This window comes from Mustelus asterias, chromosome 11, assembly GCF_964213995.1.
Source record: "Mustelus asterias chromosome 11, sMusAst1.hap1.1, whole genome shotgun sequence".
Lineage (NCBI taxonomy): Eukaryota > Metazoa > Chordata > Chondrichthyes > Carcharhiniformes > Triakidae > Mustelus > Mustelus asterias.
In genome coordinates this window covers 28,847,244-28,869,712 of record NC_135811.1, presented here as the reverse complement: position 1 = coordinate 28,869,712, position 22,469 = coordinate 28,847,244, and the positions used below count along the sequence as shown (strand labels likewise).

General features: G+C 40.6%; 1 protein-coding gene across 7 annotated transcripts in view; it reads left to right on the top strand.

Moving 5' to 3' along the window:
- The first annotated feature begins 13,309 nt into the window (after positions 1-13,309).
- The window catches only part of LOC144500437 (fibroblast growth factor receptor 2-like), a 96,676-nt gene continuing 87,516 nt past the window's right edge, over positions 13,310-22,469 (top strand). For 3 of the 7 annotated variants that reach the window (XM_078223338.1, XM_078223337.1, XM_078223336.1), the window contains exons 1-2: positions 13,310-13,717; positions 16,180-16,415. In XM_078223338.1, the coding sequence (XP_078079464.1) occupies positions 13,506-13,717; positions 16,180-16,415 (448 nt within the window). In that variant the 5' untranslated portion in view covers positions 13,310-13,505. Of the gene's footprint in view, positions 13,718-13,877; positions 14,319-16,179; positions 16,416-22,469 lie in introns of those variants that run through there. The other 4 variants (XM_078223340.1, XM_078223342.1, XM_078223343.1 and 1 more) reach the window with 4 other exon arrangements.

Genomic DNA, 22,469 nt, shown 5'->3' with positions numbered 1-22,469 from the left:
TCTTCAGATTTTCAGCATGGTGGCACAGTGGTTAGCACTGCTGCCTCACAGCTCCAGGGAGCCGGGTTCGATTCCCAGCTTGGGTCACTGTCCGTGTGGAGTTTGCACGTTCACCCCATGTCTGCGTGGGTTTTCTCCAGGTGCTCCGGTTTCCTCCCACTGTCCGAAAGACGTGCTGGTTAGGTGCATTGGCCATGCTAAGTTCTCCCTCAGTGCACCCGAACAGGCGCCGGAGTGTAGCGGCTAGGGGATTTTTACAGTAACTTCATTACAGTGTTAATGTAAGCCTACTTGTGACACAAATAAATAAACTTAAACAGATTATTTCCATTTATAATTTTTCATTATTAGGACTTATGGGCTACACTTGGCACAGTGGTTAGTATTGCTGCCTCTCAGCATCAGGGACCCGGGTTCGATTCCCGTCTTGGGTCACCGTCTGTGTAGAGTTTGAACATTCTCCCTGTGTCTGGGTGGGGTTCCTCCGGGTGCTCCGATTTCCTCCCACAGTCTGAAAGATGTGCTGGTTAGGTGCATTGACCTGAACAAGCGCCGGGATGTGGTGACTAGGGGAATTTCACAGTAACTTCAATGCAGTGTTAATGTAAGCCTTACTTGTAACTAATAAATAAACTTTACTTTTACTTTACCATTTCAGCAGGTGATGGTTGGTTTAGCTAGTGCTACCCACATAAATGTTGGTGGAATATGGCAATTAGTCTGTGATGCTGACACACTAAAGCAGAAGCGCTATAGGCTAACCTTTTGCGAACCCCAAAACCATGATGTGTAAAATTTTAACAAAAACAGAAAATGCTGGAAAATCTCAGCAGGTCTGACAGCATCTGTGGAGAGAAAATAGAGCCATCGTTTCGAGTCTGGATGGTGAAAGGTCATCCAGATTATTTCCTTTCTCAGCTTGTTCAATTGTGGGATTGTCTTTGGGAAGAAAGATTGTTTATACACAGTCTCGGAAACAAATGGTCTCTGTAGTTTATGTGGATGACCACCTCTTGTTTTGTTGTTGCTGGGGCGGAGGGTTTGGTATCAGGTGCTTATTTCTTGTCAATTTCCACCAGCCCATTGCATGTTTTACGCAACATGGCCCCAGATGCTGTCAGTCCTGCTGAAATGCTCCAGCATTTTCCGTTTTTGTTTCAGATTCCAGCATCCGCAGTATTTTGCCTTTATCTTAGTATGTAAAATTGTAACTTTTTTGCAACACAACTTGTCATCATTTTTGTTTTGTATTGAATTTTATAGGATTATTTCTGCACTTCATTTTGCGACATGCTGAAATACATAGAAGTGTTGCCCAATGCTTGGCTGATGTGAGAACTTGGATAATCCAGTAAAAGTACTGGACAGGTTCCTTTCTAACAGTTTGGCTGAAGGCACTCGGCTTAGGTGGTTTGATTTGCAGGAGAATTGCGTTTCTGCACTGGCCTGTTTTCCTTTTTGCTAAAACAGGCTCACTTTGGCCAATGGGAGAATCATGGATCCATGTCCTTGTGCTAAAAGAGACAATTTGAACAATAAATGTCGGAACTGATGCTTTGCCAGCACCCCAGAGGAATCCTAAATGTCAAATAATAGAGTCCAGATGTGACTGTCATTTGTGACCAGGGTGCTTTATGTCAGTGACACTCACATTGTCTTCGAGTGAGGAATTTAGTAACTACCCGACTGTACTTTTTTTTACATGGCTATGATTGTTTTTGAAGTTTCTAAACCAGGAGATTATTGTCTACTCCATTCTGTCTTTATTGAAATGATTTCAGCACTTTATGAATTGCTCTAATCTTGTAATCCTTTAAGTATGGTCTCTTTCAGATTTACTTTAAATTTGTGGGGAGTATCATTACAATACTCTTCAATTGGAAAGTTTTGATAAATATTACAATAAAAAGTCCCCCTTTACTTAACCCTAAGGGTGAAACGTTAGATGGCCCATTGAAATTTCACGTCTAATTAAATTATCTGCCACTTTAGATTAATGTAAAACTTGTCTAAACTTAATTAGTTTATTAAGACTATGATTAATTTTTGAATATGCTAATATCCTGTCTATTGTTGTACTCCTAATTTGCATAACGATATTTCAACTAATTACAATGGAATAGGAGCATTACAAGTTGTAATAATGATACTTGGGCAGGAGCAGGATGCAATAAACCAGGTAATTTTCTTTATTTTAATGTATGAATTGTTTGTTGCCATGAGTTTTCTACTTATGAAGAAATTTCCTGTTTATTTTGTATAGTTTCAGCTTTCTTAGAATCGTTCTGACTTCCATGTAATAGACTGGAGAAACTCCAGGTTTCTTTGCCACCGCAGGATAGTTTATTGTGGTGTACTTATTTTAATTGACTGTATTTTTCATAATAGCATAGCAGTTTTTTTTTGTTTATGTACTCAAGGCATTGGAAAATTGTTTGTAATTATTTGACCTCCAGCGAGAGTACAATGCTCCGAGGGAATAATTCGGCTGCAATCCTTGTATGTGGGAACCACAGGCTGAACAGAAAAAAAAACTGTTAGTCATATGTTTTGAGATGAAAATGTAATGTAGTCTTTTTTTATCCTGGGTATTCAAAAATACTGTAGGTACAGTATCGGTTAAATTACATGGATATCCAATACAGTATGAATTGAAGCACACAGATAAATAGTACAGTGTGATCCACACATGTAGATATATAGTATGATACTACCCAGGCATCTGGATAATAATACAACGTGACCTAGACATGCTAATGCTTTTAGACTTTAGTGTATAGATTTATAGTACAGTACTAACTCAAACACTTGAATGAATAGAACACTGTAGGCTCAGGCATGTGGACATTCAGTACAGAATAAAGCATATGGATATATGACTGAGATCTAGCTATTTGACCTAAACCAGTAATATCAATCTGTTGTGGCCATTTGCGAATGTAAGTACATAAGTCAAATGGGAATAAACCAGTTCTGTATATTCAAACTCCATATCTGGGCTCCGGTGTTTTTTGTCCTGCAAAGATTTCACAAGGCACGTGAATATTTGATACCATATGATCCAGAGATGTGGATAGATAATGTATAGAATAAAGGAGGCATCGTTAGTAAGTTTGCAGATGACACCAAGATTGGTGACATAGTGGACAGTGAAGAAGGTGATCTCGGATTGCAACGGGATCTTGATCAATTGGGATAGTGGGCTGACTAATGGCAGATGGAGTTTAATTTAGACAAATGCGAGGTGATGCATTTTGGTAAATTGAACCAGGGCAGGACTTACTCAGTTAATGGTAGGGAGTTGGGTAGAGTTACAGAACAAAGAGATCTAGGGGTACAGGTTCATAGCTCCTTGAAAGTGGAGTCACAGGTGGACAGAGTGGTGAAGAAGGCAGTCAGCATGCTTGGTTTCATTGGTCAAACATTGAATACAGGAGTTGGGAAGTCTTGTTGAAGTTGTACAAGACATTGGTAAGGCCACACTTGGAATACTGTGTGCAGTTCTGGTCACCCTATTTAGAAAGAATATTATTAAACTAGAAAGAGTGCGGAAAAGATTTACTAGGATGCTATCGGGACTTGATGGTTTGAATTATAAGGAGAGGCTGGATAGACTGGGACTTTTTTCTCTGAAGCGTAGAAGGCTGAGGGGTGATCTTATAGAGGTCTATAAAATAATGAGGGGCATAGATCAGCTAGATAGTCAATAACTTTTCCCAAAGGTAGGGGAGTCTAAAACTAGAGGGCATATATTTAAGGGGAGAGATACAAAAGGGTCCAGAGGGTGGTGAGTGTCTGGAACAAGCTGCCAGAGGTAGTAGTAGAGGCGGGTACAATTTTGTCTTTTAACAAGCATTTAGACAGTTACATGGGTAAGATGAGTATAGAGGGATATGGACCAAATGCGGGCAATTGGGACTAGCTTAGGGGTTTTAAAAAAAAGGGCGGCGTGGCCTGTTTCCATGTTGTAAACTTCTCTGACTCTATAATACAAAATCAACACAGTCACATGGATGTATATCACACGATAGACTCAGCCAAGTGGATAGATAGTACATCATGGATATGGAAGTATAATACAACTACTGGCTGAAGTATATGAATATTTAACATAGACCATGGTACATGGCTGTGATTAGTACAAAATAGGACATGGCAAGATTGTACAGATCAGCAACTTGTACTTGTATTGTGCTCCTCATGTAAAATTATTTTAAAGAAATGAAGTGGACCAGGGCAGTTAGGTGCTGTTGAGGGTCTGTATAACATAACATTGAACAAGGTATGTTAATGTATACAATCACAGTCATATAAATTCATAGTACAATCAAAGTTATGTAGATTCACGCCACAGCTTTTCTTCCTGTCTTGTTCCTTCAACCAGCTTTGTAGAAAAAATTATAATTTGCCAGACTTTGATGGAATTGTTAAGAAGGCACACAACAGTTTGAAACACCACAAGCCACGCCAAAACTTATTATCTCACTTCAGTACAGAGGTTCAGATAAGTGACCCTTAATCATCATGAGGATCAGACAGAATGAGAAATGATAACTGCAGGGTGCCTGCAAGTGTTAGAAATTTTGTAAATCTTAGAAAATCTATTTTCCGTTTTCATGACAGAAGCTGTGTGGCACTGCAAACATCATGAAATAATTAGAAGCTCATTGGCCAAGAAAGCATTATGCTATTATGCTGTATAAGGTTCTGCAGTTGAGTATACAGTGTCTGTAGGATTACTCCATAGTTAGGTTTGGCTTACAGTTAGGTTTGAATCCTCATGTAGGCTTGAATCCTTGTGTATGTAAGTATTTTTTAAAATAATTTTAAGCTGAAGCTTTGAATTCTTGACAGGGTTGTGAGCTGTCTTTAGAATTATTCACCTGTTGTCACTGCAAATATTATGTATAGCTGCCTGACCGTAGGAAGGCATTCGAAAATCTTCCTCTTTGCCAATGTATGAGTGGAAATGCAAATATTTCATTTTCACCAACTTTGAGTGCAGCACAAAATATGCAATCTACATGCACGAAACACCCTCTTTTATCTTTCTAGATGTGAGCAGCTGGATATGTTGTCTGACTAAGTTATTGCTGCTTTTAATTTGACTCAATTTTGCAAGTCTTTATCCTGCTTTATAAGATGCGGTGTAGTAAGGGAATGGAAACTGAAGTTAATTTTTTTTAAATTAAATTGAACTTTCCCAAGTGTATGGAATGAATGATCTGGTTTCAAATCTAATCATTGGGCTATTCCAGTTTTATGCTCCATGTATTGTTAATAGGAGTTGTGGATTGATATAAAAGTGGGACAATTTTTTTTTGATGCATGGAAATGCATGTGGACTGTTAGCAGTTTAACTGTCTGCCTCTGTGTGTGGGTGCAGAGCCTGCCTGAATTTTATGTTCTGACTTGTCATTTAAAAAAAAATTAATTTGTGGAACGTGGGTGTCACTGACTAGGTTGGCATTTATTGTGTATCTCTAATTGGCCTCGAGACGTTTGTCGTGAGCCGCCTCTTGAACCATTACAGTACCATGTGGTGTAGATACACCCACAATGCTGTTCGGGAGGGAGTTCTAGGATTTTGACCCAGTGACAAGTGAAGGAACAGCTAAATAGTTCCAGGTCAGGATGGTGTGTGGCTTGGAGGGGCATTTTACCCTTGTTCTTCTGGGCGGTAAAGGTTGCAGGTTTGGAAGGTGTTATTGAAGGATCCTTGGTGAGCTGCTGCAATGCATCTTGTAGATGGTGCACACTGCTGCAACTGTGCATCCTGGTGGAAGGAGTGAATGTTTAAGATGGTAAATGGAATGCAAATCAAATGGGCTGTTTTGTCTTGGATGGTGTCGAGCTTCTTAAGTGTTGTTGGGGCTGCACTCATCCAGGTAAGTGGAGAGTCTTCCATCGCATTACTGACTTGCGTCTTACAGATGATGGACAGGTTTTGTGGAGTCAGGAGGTGAGTTACACTAATGACAGAATTCCCAGCTCTTGTTGCCACAGTATTTACTTGAGTGGTTCCATTCAGTTTCGAATCAGTGATAAGCCCCAGGATGTTGATAGTGGGGAAATTAAACAACTGTGATGCCAATGAATGTCATGATGTGGAGATGCCGACGTTGAACTGGGGTGGGCACAGTAAGAAGTCTCACAACACCAGGTTAAAGTCCAACAGGTTTATTTGGAATCATGAGCCTTCGGAGTGCTGCTCCTTCATCAGGTGAGTGTAGAGGTAGGTTCACAAACACGGCATATATAGGCAAAGACATAATTGCAATTTGCTCATTGCAATCTAGCTCCCATTAGATTCTCCACTCTCTCTTGCCATCAAACGACAGGTGGGATGGGAGAATTTATTCTGCCTAGTGTTCCTAAACTAGATTGCTTACTTCTAATAGTGTGAATGGTTCTTAACCTCTGAAGGGTGTTTAGCATAGCACAGGTTAATGTGGGACTGGAGTACAGTACTGCCCATAGTGTGACAAAGAGTCACACGACAAGGGATCCGGGTCAGTTTAAGAGCATATAGAGAGCTGTCCAGACTGAGTTAGCGCATAGTCTGGACTACCCTTGTATACATAAATAGTTACGTGTTACAATGAAACTATGTTTAATCTTACAAGTTTCTGAACCTCTTCATGAGACCTACTGAACAAACCCTTACAACTCATGAATGAACCTTGAACCGAAGAAGTTGGTGAAGGACCCAAATCTGAAAAGCTAGAAGTAACAGCATCCTGATCTGACTGAAGTGCACCTGACTGAAGACACCAGTGGACATCACCTGTAATGAAGCTCCGTTGCAGCATGGAGGCACAAGGACAGAAGAAAAATCCACTGTGCAGCTGAAGGACTTTATCAGAGCATGTGGGGTCCATTGTGAATCTGGGTCCACTGTGAATCCTTATCGATTGCAGAGTTAAAGGACCTAGCAAAGGTGAGCAAAAATTCAGTTCTAAGGCTGAACCAGCCATTAAACGTCTTCAGGCTATTAATCAGTCAGAGTAGTCCATTTTGTTAATCACTGCAGCCAACCTGTATAAAGAGACTACGCCTACCATGTGGCACCAAGCTCTGTTAAGAAAAAAAACCCTGAAGTAATCACAGTCGGAAATCACCTTTTAATCACCCTAACACACTCGAACATTCTAAACTCCCTTGCAGGTGGAGGAAATTCTTCTTTGGTCAGACCAGCCATACCTTAGGCGGAATGACGCATATTGGAAAGACCAGCAAGAGAATGAGTCCCAATCACAGGCTCAAGAAGTTGTTGTCAGACTGGGGAACACTGTAGCAATGAAACTGCAGTTTCCAGCAGAGGTCCACAGCAGCAAGACAGTAGTAGAGCAGGAGCAGAGCGGCCATCAACTCACCAGAGAGCGTCTCGGTCAGGTACAAGAGCACAGTAAAGAACAGTGTGTTGCAATGAAAGCTAAACTGGATGTTTAAGTCATGGATGAGGAACATTCAAACAGAATGGAGATATAGGGCTGAATTCTCCCCTCCCAGCAGCGTGATCGATGGTGGGCACAGTGGGAGAATATGGCAGGAGGTCCAGAAATCCACATTCCCGCCCCCAGCACAGCACTTAGTCTCAAAATGAGAGAATTCTGCCGACAGTGTCAACTCCCAGAAGGATCATGGCAGACCCCATGGAAAAAGAAAACTTGTGTTCATACCATGGAGGAATGGAACAAACCTATGGTGTCCGATAAAGGCAGATGGGTGGTTGATAAAGGAAAGTTCAGATCCAAAGCACATAAAAATTGAATCAATTGAGATAACCAAGTGCCAAAAACACACAATACTATGATTCAAACTTAACACAACAAAGCTTGCCCAAAGTAACTGACTCTACCAGTCCCCCAGAATGCGAATTGGCAAGCCTCCAGACTGCCTGAAGTTATAAAGTCAGTGACTTGAGTGGAGGGTGGGGTCGGGTGAAGGAGAAGAGTAACACATAAAAAAGATTATACTGTAAATATGTTGGCTAAAGGCTTGGTGGGGAGGTGTAGCACAAAGGTGTTTTGCATAGCAAGGGTTAATGTGGGATGGAAGAACCGTACTTCCCACAGTATGATGTAAAAGGTCACATGACAAGGGACCCAGGTCTTTCTAGGAGTATGCAGAGACCTATGTAGAAGTAAGCATGGAGTTAGCTCATAGTTTGGGTGACATGTTGTACATATGTGAACAGTTATGGGGGTGGCACAGTGGTTAGCACAGCTGCCTCACAGCGCCAGGGACCCGGGTTCAATTCCAGCCCTGGGTGACAGTCTATGTGGAGTTTGAACGTTGTCCCATGTCTGTGTAGGTTTCTTCCGGGTGCTTTAGTTTCCTCCCACATTCCAAAGATGTACGGGTTAGGTTGATTGGTCATGCTAAATTGCCTCTTAGTGTCCTAAAATTAGCAGGGTGAATATGTGGATTACGGGGATAGGGGCTGGGTAAGATGCTCAGTTGGAGGGACAGTCAGTGCAGACTTGGGTGGTACAGTGGTTAATACAGCTGCCTCACAGTGCCAGGAACCCAGGTTCAATTCATGCCTTGGATGATTGTAAAGTTTTCACATTCTCCCCATCTCCGCATGGGTTTCCTCCGGGTGCTCCGGTTTCCTCCCACAGTCCAAAGATGTGCAGTTAGGTGGATTGGCCATGCTAAATTGCCCCTTAGTGTCCAAAGATGTGTAGGTTAGGGGGATTGTGGGTGAATGCGCAGGGTTACGGATATTAGGGCGAGGGTGGGCCTGGATAAAAATGCTCTGTCAGAGAGTCGGTGCAGACTCGGTGTGGGCTAAATGACGTCCTTCTGCATTGTAGGAATTTTATGGATTTTACTTTACCAATAAACACCACTGTTCAACCTTAGGAGCCTCTGATCCTCTTTGTGAGACCGACTGATGAAACCCTCACAACATCCTTCAAGATATTTCGAATCATTAGCGGAATAATAAATCATGTTTGTAAAATCAAACAAAACTCTACTGTCGGTTTTGTCAGTCGATCAACTTAGCTGCATGAATTGAAGTTTTGTAATGAATTTGCGGAACGTGTTTAGAGTACATTGTGGCTGGGCAGAATTGTCTGGTTCTGTCCTGTATATTCTACATATGGCAATGCAATAAAATGAGCCCAACAATTATACTTATTGTTCCGAATTCTGATAAGTGCCGAAGAATTTATGGAATTGCACAATGGTGCAGGCATGCAGCTGTCTCTTTATCAACCGTAAATTAGGCGCCTCTTGAGGTGTGGTGATTTTAAAAAAAAATGAGGATTACTTCAGGATAATGAGATAAGCTAGCGCCGCCTTCAGACATCTGCCACAGAGTGAGATATCTGTTTTTAATATGCAAGGGGAGAGTCAACATTTTTGTGGTTTTGGTCATACTTTTGTAGGTGTGTATGGTATTGTTTCATAGCTGCACAGGAGGGAAAGAAAATCCATTTCGTTCCAATTGGGATGTCAGTCAAACAGATGGGCAGGTTTTGAGTGCAAAAGTTAAATCAAGTGGAACAACCACTGAACAGTCAATTATGAACCAGTAATACATCTTGGAAAGTTCCAGTGCAGTTATTTCTGGTTTCCATGTGATTTTCATTTGGTTTACATTTGACACATTTTTCTTTTTAAATTAATAAGTGTCGCACCCTCTTGTTTTGTGTGATTTACCTACTTTATTTAAATATTCAGTGTACGTAGATTTGATAAATTCTCCACTGTGCTTCTGATGGGGAGTCATACTTAAAGGGAGTCCACGTTAGAATTCAGGCAAACACATTACATTGCACTCTATTATGGCAGAGGAAGAAAATCCTGTGTGTGAATTTGCACTGAAATATTACCATGAGCAACAGTTGCCACTGGGAGTGCAGAATCAGAAAATTATCCTGGGGCATTTTTCGGGCAACTGGTAAGAGCGTGGCTGGAAACTGTGTTGTGAGATTCAGGGGCTGAACAGGTTCAGATACCCAGATCCCAAAACAAATCCTAATTTGCCTAATTTTGCTTTGAGTTGTGGTTTACCAAGTTCTCATTATCAATGGAGAAGCAGCCTCTAATGGCAGAATTGGGCACAGCAGCAGGATTATTTACATTGGTTTGTAATAGCTTAAAATGACAGGTTGATCAAGCATGGACCCAGAAATAATGAGTGCCAATCACTTTGTACCAGCCTGTCAGTACATAACATTTGTTAAGCATGTGTGCATGTGTCTCCATTAACTGATCATATAATATGTGACTGCCAATCACCATACACCAACCTGTCAGTACATAACATTTGTTAAAAGTGTGTGTATGTGTCTGCATTAGCTGATCCCTAAAGTGGTTCCAGCGCAAGCTCATGATCTTATTTGCATTGTTAAGAAAATAGTGAGCAGAAGCTTCCTAGCAGAGATGAAAGGAAGGAAAGTCGACCTAATCTGTGCCCCTTCAAAGTTTGAACAGAGCAAACCTGATTCCAAACTCTGAGGTGGATAATGTACAGCATATTTTATATGCTGCTTTATTAAAAATAACTTTGTCTGAGGTTGGAATGTGCTATCATAGAAACCTCTAATTTATCCTCTGATTTACTTTTCAATTTATAAACACTGTCACTGTGAACTTGTATAAGTCATCTTATTATGACAGTTACTGTGCATTTCAGTAACTCAGAACTATTTCAAATATATATATAGCTTCTGATTGGTTTTAGACTAGGATAGCTCCAAAGGATTTTTGAAACCACATGCTCCCTTTGTAACAAGTCCAAAACCACACCATGCTCAATACAAGCTAGCAATATTTAGAAATAGTTTACATTTTGACGGCTCCTCCCTTTTTGTTTCCCCTCTCTCCCATGCTGTCAAAATACACTTTGAAGTAATTAATTGCAGTTTAAAAGGCACAGTATTTTTTTTCTCTCTGCTAGAGCAGGCTCTGTTCAGACGTTCTGGCACCATTGCCTGAATGGGTATTTCAAAGTAACCTGTCTATTTGGATAATATAGTGGCAGATTCTGCCATTGGAGGCTTGTAGCTGAGGAAAAACGAGCTCTCTGCTTTACTCTCAGAAGTTGTCAGCATACTGTAATGTAAGGTATGTCTATATACTATAATGGTTTTTAAAACGCTTTGTTACCTGCATATTTTCATTCACGTGATCACAGATCTATGTTTTATGTTAGAAATGCAAGACTTTGGTATGAAAATGAATGTTTTTGCTTGATTTATGTTGAGATAACTAAAAGTGTCTGGTCGTGAGGACAATTCCAATTGGCCTCCTCATCTCCGGGCTATTTGGAAGGGAAAATAATCGGCTAAAGTTTGTGTTTTTCATCTGTGTTCTGTGACCTCTGCCAGATACGCACACCCGTGGAGGTTTGATGAGGGCAGAATTGGGTTCAACTGTGATGCTTCTGATGGTTGAATAGTCTGCCTGTACTCGCTGTCCATTCTCATGGTAAAGAGTGATACAATGGGCAAGGTATTAGTGAAGAGGGGCATGGCTGCTTGAAGGATCATCCAGGGGGATCCAGAGTTTACGTGGCACTGCTGCCTCACAGTTCCAGGGACCCAGGTTCAATTCCCGGCTCGGGTCACTGTCTGTGCGGAGTCTGCACATTCTCCCTGTGTCTGCGTGGGTTTCCTTTGAGTGCTCCGGTTTCCTCCCACAGTCGGAAAGGTGTGCTGGTTAGATGCATTGGCCATGCTAAATTCTCCCTCAGTGTACCTGAACAGGTGCCGGAATGTGGCGACTAGGGGATTTTCACAATAACTTCATTGCAGTGTTAATGTATGCCTAATGGCATACATTGTGACTAATAAATAAACTTTAACTTTAAACTTTAGAGGAAGTGAGAACATTGGAGGACAAAATTGCCTTGTGGTTCTGGCTAAATGTTATATTTGGAGTACCAGTCATGTATCCATCATAAAAAGGGCATTTGTAAATGTAAGTCTAACAGGAGGTGAAAAATGAATCGAGTTCCCTTGTCTCATTAAAAGAGATGTTGGGTGTTAAAGAAACAGGATGACGAATATAACATTTTTCTTGCATCTTGCATATGCTTTCCCAATAGTGGTTGCAATGCATCCCAGTGAAATGGTAAATTGATGTCCTGCACTGTCAGAGTATCTCTACACTTTATTATTGGAGAGCGCCATTCAACCTATCGCTTTTCCTTAATGCCCTAGCTGCTTATTGATGTTTCAGTATAACATTTGGAACGGCAGATTTTGTTTTAAAGAAAGTCCCTGGGGTCTTTCAAGAGTTTAGGCTACTTGAGATATTTTGTTGGAGAAAGACAAAATAAAATGGATCCCCTCTGGGGGGTGAAGACACACTGAATGGGGTCCTTGTCAGTCCCAGCTCTTGTTTAAGACTTAAAGCTATTGTTCTCTTTGCTGGCTGAACCCTGATGGCTTTACTGCCCTTGGTCCCAAGTCTGCTGAGTAGTGTCTATTTGTCCATTCACACGCCACTGGGGGGCTCAATAATAGGCGTATTAGCCATACCATTCACATTCAGCAGAACCTTGAAGGAGTTCGAAGGCAGCCAATCACTTAATACAATCAGTGAATAGATTATGGTTCTATTCAAAAACATAACTGGTGTGAAAGATTCCTCAAGCTTGCTGTGATAAGCTTTTTCCCTCAAAATATCTCATAATGGAATTGTTTACTCTGATCATTGTTTTATACTCTTTATTGTGCGCACTCCTTTTTTTCTCTTTTTCTCTCCACATTGTGTAATTGCTATCCCTTTAAGAATTGCCAGGCATTACTTTAATGGTAATTCGTTTAGCCAAATGAACTGCTGTTGATTGATTGCTGCTCTTTCAACCCAAAGGAGTATACTCCCTGAATTGCTGCTAAAGGAGGGGGAAATGCTGTCCGTCTTGTCATTGTGTAACCCGAATGCGGCTTTCTAAAGTAACTAATAGGTAGATGTTAGTGAATGCCCCAGTGTCTCGTTGCTTCCTGTTTCTGCATTCATCTTGCTATTTGAATGCAGCAGCTACCAGTCTTGGAAATGTATGTTCATGCGTTGGGAATAGGCTGGAGTTGGGAGGGGAGGGGGACATGCCAGCAGACTGTATGCCAAGTTCTACACGCCGTGAAGTCAGTGGAGTTACAGCCTGGCCCACGGAAACTGATTTGATTGGCAGAGGCAGTTTGCTCTGCTTGTTTGATGATGGAGCTCAGTTCAGGAACAGGTTCAGATTACAAACAGAGGGGGAGTGACCAAAGAGGGGAGAGAGAGAGGGGGGGGAGAAAAGATTTACAGGCACCAGAAGGCTTTTGAGCTCGCAGCGAGCGAGCTTGTGAATGAAGTGAATCCAGCAGCACGGGGGCTGCGGTATCTGCTTTTTATTCTGTATTGTTGCCTTTTTTTTTGTTTTCTCACAGATACAATCAGGACGATTGCAACCCCTTGTGGTTTAGATTCCTGTCTTTCTTAGGGGGAAAAAAGTTACTGAGCGAGATGGACACTTTATTTCATTCTGCGAGAGCCGCATGCTGGATATGTGTGTTTGGGTCATGTTTCCACTGATCCCAAATAATCAAGCTTTCCTCAGAGACCTATGGCAGTTGGAGCTAAGTAGTCCAGGCACAACTCCTGTTTCTAGAGGACAACCCAAGGGATCCCACATTCCTTACTTTAATTCATCTTGTGCACACGCCTGCTGTGGGGAGCCTGGGTCATATTCCTGCTGTAGTAGTAAAAGGTAATTCTACCAAGCTGTGTTGGATTGCAGACAATTATTGTATGCCAAAAAAATTGCACTTGAATGTAATCTGTTTGAAATCAAAATTTCTTATCTCTCTTATTTCATGTTTAATTTGAATGCCACACTTTTGGTGGCCCGAAGGGACAAAACCAAAAAGAGAACACAAAAAAAAGTAGCTTGAGCTGTAAAATAATGAAATGACTGTGTGATGAAGTTAAATTACATTCGTCAATGTGGAACAAGTGCTCACTTGCAAACTGCGCAGGGAGAGGTTTTTTTTTAATTTGGCTTGCAGGAATGCAGTGCTTCTCACAAGCCTGCAGCCTTTCCCATGTTTAGAATGATTTGGACAGGTATGTGATGAGGTGAAAATGGCTTGAAGAGCGGGTGGCATTGAGACCATCAATCAGATTAGCCTGACAGCTCCTCCCCAGTGTAGTCTGTGGAGGGAGACAAAGTTCCCTTTCAAAAAAAGTCCAGCTTTCACTGTGGAAGGAACTCCGTCAAGGATTGCTGTGCGTTTCTGTATTGCTGCAAGGAGCCAATATGTGAATACTCAGGAGAAAAATCGCATGTCCAATGCTGTACTCAACTCGAGGTACTTCTTAAGACTCGCACGTTTTTTTTTTCTGAATGGCATTTTTTTCTTATTTGCCGCAATGTGTCAAATCTTTGTAAGATTATTCCACACGTTTAGCTGTTTTTTAAGTACGGGAAAATAATTTTACAGCCTGCTGTTGTAATTTTTTGAAATATTTATACAACTGAGAGTTGTGAGCTGATATTATTTATCGCCACACTTTCCTGTTACTTTCAGTGGAAGGGGCTGTGAATTGTTACAGTGAGGAAAGCAGAATCTCCAGTTAGTTGTCCAAAGTCTGCTTACAATGCATTTGGATGAAAAGTTAGACCAATGTAAAACTAATTCTAGCTTGTGGGAAAAGGTCAACTGACAGACTATCGACCTGTATGTTTTGTAACAAATATCATTGACATAAAAGCAGGATTAGAATTCTGTCACTTCTATCAACCCAATGATCTCTTTTACAGGGTTTACAACTTAATTACAACTTATGAAGATGGTCTATACCTTCCCTGTGAAGCATTTTGGTTTTGTACTTAAATGCCCCACATGTAAAATGAAGAGGTATATTTGAGAAAACATTTTCTGAAAAGTGAATGCCATGATATCCAGTTTTCACAACAGAAATACATTTATGTTCTGGAGAGAGAGAGAGATTGTTTGAAAGTTTTTGCTTGTTAAGGGTGTGATCCATTAGCAGTATGTGTTCAACATTTATGGCCAGATGCTACTTTTAGTAGTATATTGATTTGAATTCTGGATCACCTGCTCTGTGTAGTCATCTTTATGCAAGTAAAACGTATTTAGGGATGTTAAGTCCACTGAAGTGAAAGGCATCACATTTGAACTTGGGAGTAACTTATACTGGAACACAAATGGAACTTTCGGAGAACAGCTATGCAGTATGAACAAGTTAATTTTTCACTCATACAAGCTGTTAGGTCACTTTAGAGGACAACCGGTCCTAAAATTCTGTTTCATTCAAACTCCCTGCAATCAAACTTGGATTATATTTTGTAAATGTGAAAGGGTTAAACTGTGTTTACGTAGATCTTTTCACAGTGGACGTTGGAGCCAGATATCTCTCATCAGAGGCATTTATTCTCAAACATAAATTTTATTTTCATCAGTTGTTTTTCCTATTATGTAAGGCTGCTGTGTTGATGTATTTTGACCCGTGTGTTGACTCAGGTCAGAGTGTGTATTCCTCAGGTTTTGCAGCTTTGTTTGCTGTCGCAATCCCCACATGTCTTGTGCTTGTTCTGGAGGACAGCCCTGCGCATTGACTGAAACAGTCCCCTTGCATTCGCACCTTTAACACCCACTGGGAAAAAAACTTTGGGAGTGTATGCATTCGCTTTAACGGTATAATTCCTGGGAAGCATTTTTCTTGTGTTTAGTGCAATAGGTCTAAGCTAGCTTTCTAGTAAGGTCTTTAAAATTCTCATTGCCGAAAGAATGCAGGACGGAAAATTGAATGAAGAACAACTTAAGTGTTGCTTATGAATTATTTGTGCTCTTTAGGCTTCTGTGATGCATTTCACTATCATGTACAATGTCTGGATTCATGCCTTCCAGGTTTGATACGATGGAAAAATTAGAAACTAAAGATTTTCTTGAATCGTTTACCCAATATTCAAATCATCACAGGACTGCTCGAAGTTACTTATTTGAAAGTAGATCCAAGTTCCTTTTCTGCAAATTTTCACCAGAAATAACTGTTAAACAGAAGATGAATTTTGTACTGGTGAGCAGTTGCCATCAGGAAGTTTAAAAAAAGCATAATTTTCACTATTGGAACTGCAAAGTATTTCTCTTTGGATTGAAATAAGTTTCCACAATTGTTTCACTGACAGGCTAATTCTTCTTTCTGCAGCCTTTCAAGTGAGGAGCCACACAGTAAAGAGGAGGACATTGGTCTTTCATGCCTATACACAAGAATTCAGATGGGATTAGAGACCAGATGGAGTTCCAGCAGTGGTCTAAGGATCTTCACTAACAGGATGCCTGGTTGTTGTTACTTAGTCTGCTGGGCCATGTTAACCATGGCAGCACTAGCTGCAGCAAGGCCACAGTTTAAGCCCACTGATAATGTTGCTTCAGAAACTGAAGGTAAGTTAAATTGCATTGATTATAATGTTAAGTGGCAGTTATTGTTACATCAAGGAAAAATACAGGCACCTCTTGTCTAATTCAACCTTCTTAATGCTTCTAACCTTTCTTATGTAAATTTTGTTTAACTGGCCTGAGCCAATAATTAAACTTTGGTATCTTGCTTACTTTATAATGGGACAACTGAAACATTTGCAAAAGTTTGATGTTTGATCTCTACCATTTGTATTTATTTCAAGCAGCACCAGAAAGTGCACATAAGGCCCATGTCTTCAAGACTTCTCTATTTTCCAGTTACTTTTGCTAGTAATTTGTAAGTCTTCCTAATTTCTTCATCAGAAACCACAACTGAGCATTTGAATACTTAAAAGGGGAGATAGCATTTCACTTCAAAAGCCACACTCAGCAGTGCATTTAATTGTGATTTTATATTCAGCAGCCTCTGCTTAGTGACTTCCAGTGATTGAGAACCCACTCTGATGTAGCTTTATCAGCGAAGCTTGGTTGAATTGCTCATTATTTTGGCAATGATCTAGGGATTCTGTGAGGTGGTTCCAAGAAGTCGCTGGTACATACCATTGCTCTGGAAGGGCTCAAAGTAGGATTTTGGTGTGATATCATACTGAAGTTGATTTTTTTTTCCCTCTGTTTTAAGTGAAGATTCAGCATGTTAAGTAAATGTCAACGTTCTCAAAAATACAGCAACACTTTTAAAGAAATTGTGAAGGAATGTCAAGACTTTCAGTATGTCACTTTTATTTCGCAGGTGATCTTGGTGGGTTCTATAATTAGCAGTTTTAAAAGCAGTTGCCCATACCTTAATAGTTTTTGTTACTACGGATGTGGGTAAGGATGCAACTTAAAATTACTCCATAGTTTACATAAATGAGGCTTCTTAACTGATGGACAGATAAATGAATGAAGGCTTATGTCTGTGGGTCTGTCGACAGTCAAGGGAAATTGCAGTCAGTGTTTTGGCTTGGTGGTAATCTGAGAATATGGAGAGAGCAGTTAGGTTCTCATCACCATTTAATGAGATCTATATTATTTTCCTCCTGCTGGTGACATGAGCATTTTCGGTGACATGAGCATTTTCAGTGACAACCCAGTGCTGGTTGCAACTGGTCTTGGAAGCTGTCATCGTTATTTGATTTATGTAAGCAAGAATACAAGGAAGTAGTGCAGAGAGTGCAAGTTAGCTCAGTGTAGAGTAGAATCTCCAGTTTTAGAGATTTTCGTTAAATGCGATCCTATGGATAAGAAGAGCTCTTTTAAATAGTGAGAATCTTTTGATGCATTTAAGTCCCTTCATAAAGGGACAAGGACACTTTCTTGTTCGCTAACATGCACACTTTCATTTAGCATTTGTTTCAGCTATACATTGTAGTTAATTGTGAAATACTGAAAGTTAGGAGCTCAAAAGCTCATGTGTAGTAGTGCTGCGTCCGTTCTTCTGTCCAGTGAGATGAAGGAATGGAATGCTGTTGAGAAGTATTCATACAGCAAATTAAAAGACCAGGTGAAAACAATGAGAGCTATAGTTTCAATGCAACTATCAGTCCTGCAGTTTTTTCTCCCCATTCCCTTCCTTTGGGGAAGTGACTGGCCTCCAATTGGCAACTGCCCAAATTGAAATCACAAGCTCACCACATGGGGAACTGTGGGTGCAGACCCACGTCTTATGACTGTGTGATGTAGCCTGTCGACACATTCCTAAGAGCAGCCTCGCAGTAAGATACTGTTTGGGATTGTGGCTATTAACTCAGAGCTTTATGAAACACAGACCTCTACAATAATCCTGTTTGGGCCATGGTGTCTCTCTGCCTTGTATTTTCAAAATATGCATTGTGAAAATATGGGGTGCATGTGCAAAAATGAGTTGAGTTGTTGATGGCTTTTATTTCTTTACCGTTTTTGAAGTTACAGCAAAAAATTATATTGTGAGATCTAAGTTTTAGTCTTGTGAGAGAAAACTGGAATTGCTCCCTGCCCGAATCGCCATAAGCTCAGCAGAAGGCAAATTGAGCAGGCCACCTTCTCCTGTGTTTCTGAGCCAGTTGCTAGGAGGTTTGAGCAAGTGATCTGGGAATGATTTTCCTCTCCCCCAACAACATTTGCCTTGCCCCCAAAAGTAGTCCACAACGAAGATCAGAAAGGCAATGACATGGGGAATGAATGACATGATGTTGAGATGCCGGCGTTGGAGTGCGGTGCGCATAGTAAGAAGTCTCCCAACAACAGATTAAAGTCCAATAGGTTTATTCATGTGACTCACCTGATGAAGGAGCAGTGCTCTGAAAGCTCGTGATTCCAAATAAACCTATTGGACTTTAACCTGGTGTTGTGAGACTTCTTACGATGGGGAATGAAAGCTGTGTCCTCCTGCTGTCATGGTCTCTCCATTTTCTAAAATTCAGCTGTGTAATCCTCGATTGAAGTATCAAGGACATAATTTTTGTGATGGATCACTGCAAATAGCTGCCTATTGCAAAGGAGATTCAGCACTCTTGAATGCTAATGGCTTTCAGAGTCACACCCTAAAATGCAAATTAATCGATCTATATATGTTTAAAAAACACAAACATTGGTTTACACATTTCTTTCTACTTGGCCTTTTTACAAACCTGAGCTTTGGCAGTTTTCCCCACTTTTACAGCTGTGTCAAAATTATACTCTCGATAAACTGCACATCAGAGGTTTGGTTTTGCTCAGCTATTACCTGCAGCCTGACTTGGGTCGTGCACTTTTCCACACCTAAGCGACAAGCACTGAATCGACAAACAAGTGTGAACCATACTCCTTTTTTTGAGACTCTGCGCCACTCTGGCATTAAATTAGGTATTGAGCAGAAATATAACTGCTCTGCACTAAGCTCCCCTTTCATTTCCATAAACTGAGCCTGGAGCACAGAAGTGGGTCTTTGGAGAAGTGAAATGAAAACCCAGGGTCGGCCTGGCCTTTCAGAAGTTTTTGACTCTCCGGCCCTTTGGGCTATGCTCCAATCCAAAAGAGGATTGAAACAGGCATCTGGCTGACATGTCTTCAACCCCTGAAGGGTTTTCCAAGGTACGCACAGAGAGAGCTTTGAGCAAGAGACCTGCTTAGATTGTGAAATAGGGAAAGATCAAATCCATTTTTAAAATAGATTTTTGTGCGTTATACACCATTTTTGTAACCAAGAACTAAAAGGAGGGCTAATTGCTTATTCCAATATTCAGGAACTCCAGAAGTGAGTACGGTCAAGACCTGCAAAACATAAATTTTTAAAATTCAGGACAGTTGAGCAGCTAAAGCAGATATGGAGGTATCCTGTCCAAATCATAAGTAATTTGTCTTCCATTTTAACATTTTGGCCTTGCATTTAAAGAAGAATTTATAAACCTGTGGCTGAAGCTTTGTGTACAAATGTTGCTAAACTAGGAGTTTGTAGCACATCATTGCCAAATATTAGATGTTTTCTGTAAAATTAGATACGATTGAACCATCTGACATTTGCTCTGGGCAGTGTCTACTTGGCAAAGAATTAGTTGAGTTAACCTATGCCCAATTATCAAGGTCACCAGATAAACAAACGCTGCTGGCAGCTTCAAATTGTTTTTAGCATGAAGCAGGTTAAACCTTCAGAGTTTTATCTAGTGTTTTTGTTCCTTTCTAGGTTGCTCCCAAATAAGGGAACATAATACATTAATTTCTGATATTAGTCGATGCTGAACATGGCTACTAAAACTGCCAAATAGGCTATTTAAAACCTAAGCCAAGTGGGTAAAAGTCTCCCTGGACTTCATTTTGGCAGCTGTGAAGTTGATGGTGTCAACACAGTGATGTGTAAAAGAAGAGCAGCCAAGTGGATTTTGCTGCTCTCCTGTTTGAACATGGAGGCAAAGGCTCACATTGTAAATAGAGTTTGTTCTATCATCTGTCTAGATTCCAGCACGATAATGGCATTTGGACATAAAGCATATATAAACTAATATTTACATTAAAACAGGCAAGGCATTGGACACCTGGTGTAGAAGTGGAAGATATGCATATCTCACAATCGGATTATTGCCAGTTCAAATTCCAGGGCTGCCTATCATTCAGTCCGGTGTTCCCAGTGAGCAGCTGTCTTGGCTAAGTGATTGGATAGAGTCTCCTATGGGGGAGGAGATTACTAAATTTATTTGAGAGGTGAGGAGGGAGTATATATTGGCAGCACAAAACTCCTGGAAGTGTAATTTCTAGCAGGCCGACACAATATTATTGACAGGCATTACAATCAACTTTGGGGCAATTGGTTCACATTAGAGTTGTTTTGTGAAGGGGCGCATTGGGAATATAGATAGCTTGAAAATGTGTGGTGAAGTGAAAAGAAAGCTTCACACTTTATGGTGATGCAATCTGATGTACAAATGTTCATCAGTTATGAAAGACAAAAACAATTAATATAATCAAAATACAACATTCATTAATAATTATTAATTCTACATTCAGATAAACTAAAATAAATTTTCTATTTTCAGTAGCATAAGGGTCAGGGGCTTTTAGGCAACATGTATTAAGCATGTCAGGATTTACAGAAAAAGCACTTTAGGAGTAGATTTTCAAAATTACATACTGAATTGGTCAAACCTACACTGAGAAAACAAGAGTATCAGTCACTGCAGTGTCTCAAAACAATAATTGTAATGTATCCTTTTAAGGTAGTACTGTTCTAGCACTGAGATAATATGTGACCATACTGCTTGTTTAGTGTTTGCTGCACTGCCACATATAATATTCTTAGAGGTCCTTCTTGAACAGATTCTGTTGTTTGAGAGTGGCATGTTAAATTACTGTTGGGCCGAATGGCCTCTTTCTGCGCTGTAAATACGATGCAAATCATTAAAAGCAAAATACTGCAAATGTTGGGAAACTGAAATTGAGCTGAAAGCGCTGGAAATATTCAGCAGGTCAGGCAGCATCAGTGGTGGGAAGAACAGAATTAATTCTCTGACCACTCACACCAGTGGGATTCTCCTGCTGCAGTGAACGGAGATTTTGCTGAGTGCCAAATTCTCCGTCCTCTCTGCCAGCAGCTGTGGGGGTGAATGGCTGGAGAATTCATAGAATTATAGAATCATCATAGAATCCCACAATGCAGAAATAGGTCATTCGGCTCATTGACCCTAGCTAGTCCCCCCGACACTAAGGGACAATTCAGCATTGACAATCCACCTAACCCGCACACCTTTGGACTGTGGGAGGAAACCGGAGCACCCAGAGGAAACCCATGCAGACACGGGGAGAATGTGCAAATTCCACACAGACAGTCACCCAAGCTGGGAATCGGACCTGGGTCCCTGGAGCTGTGAGGCAGCAGTGCTAACCACTGTGCTGCCAGCACAGATCTGGTACTGTTTCAATCTATATCACTGATATAGCTAGCAGTTAAAGAGACCTAGTGGAAGAGTGAAACAAGACATTTATATCGTACCTTTCCTGTCCGCAGGACATTCCAAAACACTTCACTGTCAGTGAATTATTTGTAAAGTGTGGTTACTGTTTTGTAGTTAAATGCAGTGTCAATGTGTGCCCCACAAACAGCTTTGCTGCTTTTTGAATAGTGCTTCATTCAATTATGAAGCCAACTTCTGCTTTGTTTATCTACCCAGCTGATCAATGCTTTTCATCTAGGTTTCAGGCTCCAATCACAGAATCAGAGTGAGAAGTGGAGCACGAGCTGCATTAGCAGAACGGCTTCACAAGCCTCTGGAAATAGAATTCCAGCCAACATTTTAAGTTGATGACTTTTCATCAGAACAGGAAAAATATATAACCGATCTTAAGCAAGAATGGAGGCAGGGAAAGTGGGAAAGAACAAAAGGGAAGGTCTGTAATAGACAGAAAGCCAGCAGAGATTAAGTGGAAAAAAGGATAATGGTGCAAGGCAAAATAAGAGATGTAATGGAATGAATAAAATGACAGAAGATGGATCTCAAGGAGACAGGAATAGCAGGATTGTGGCAAACAGCTGCAATGGGAACTGGAATAGTTGAATTGTTATAAAAATTAAAAGTGGAATTAATTAAAAAT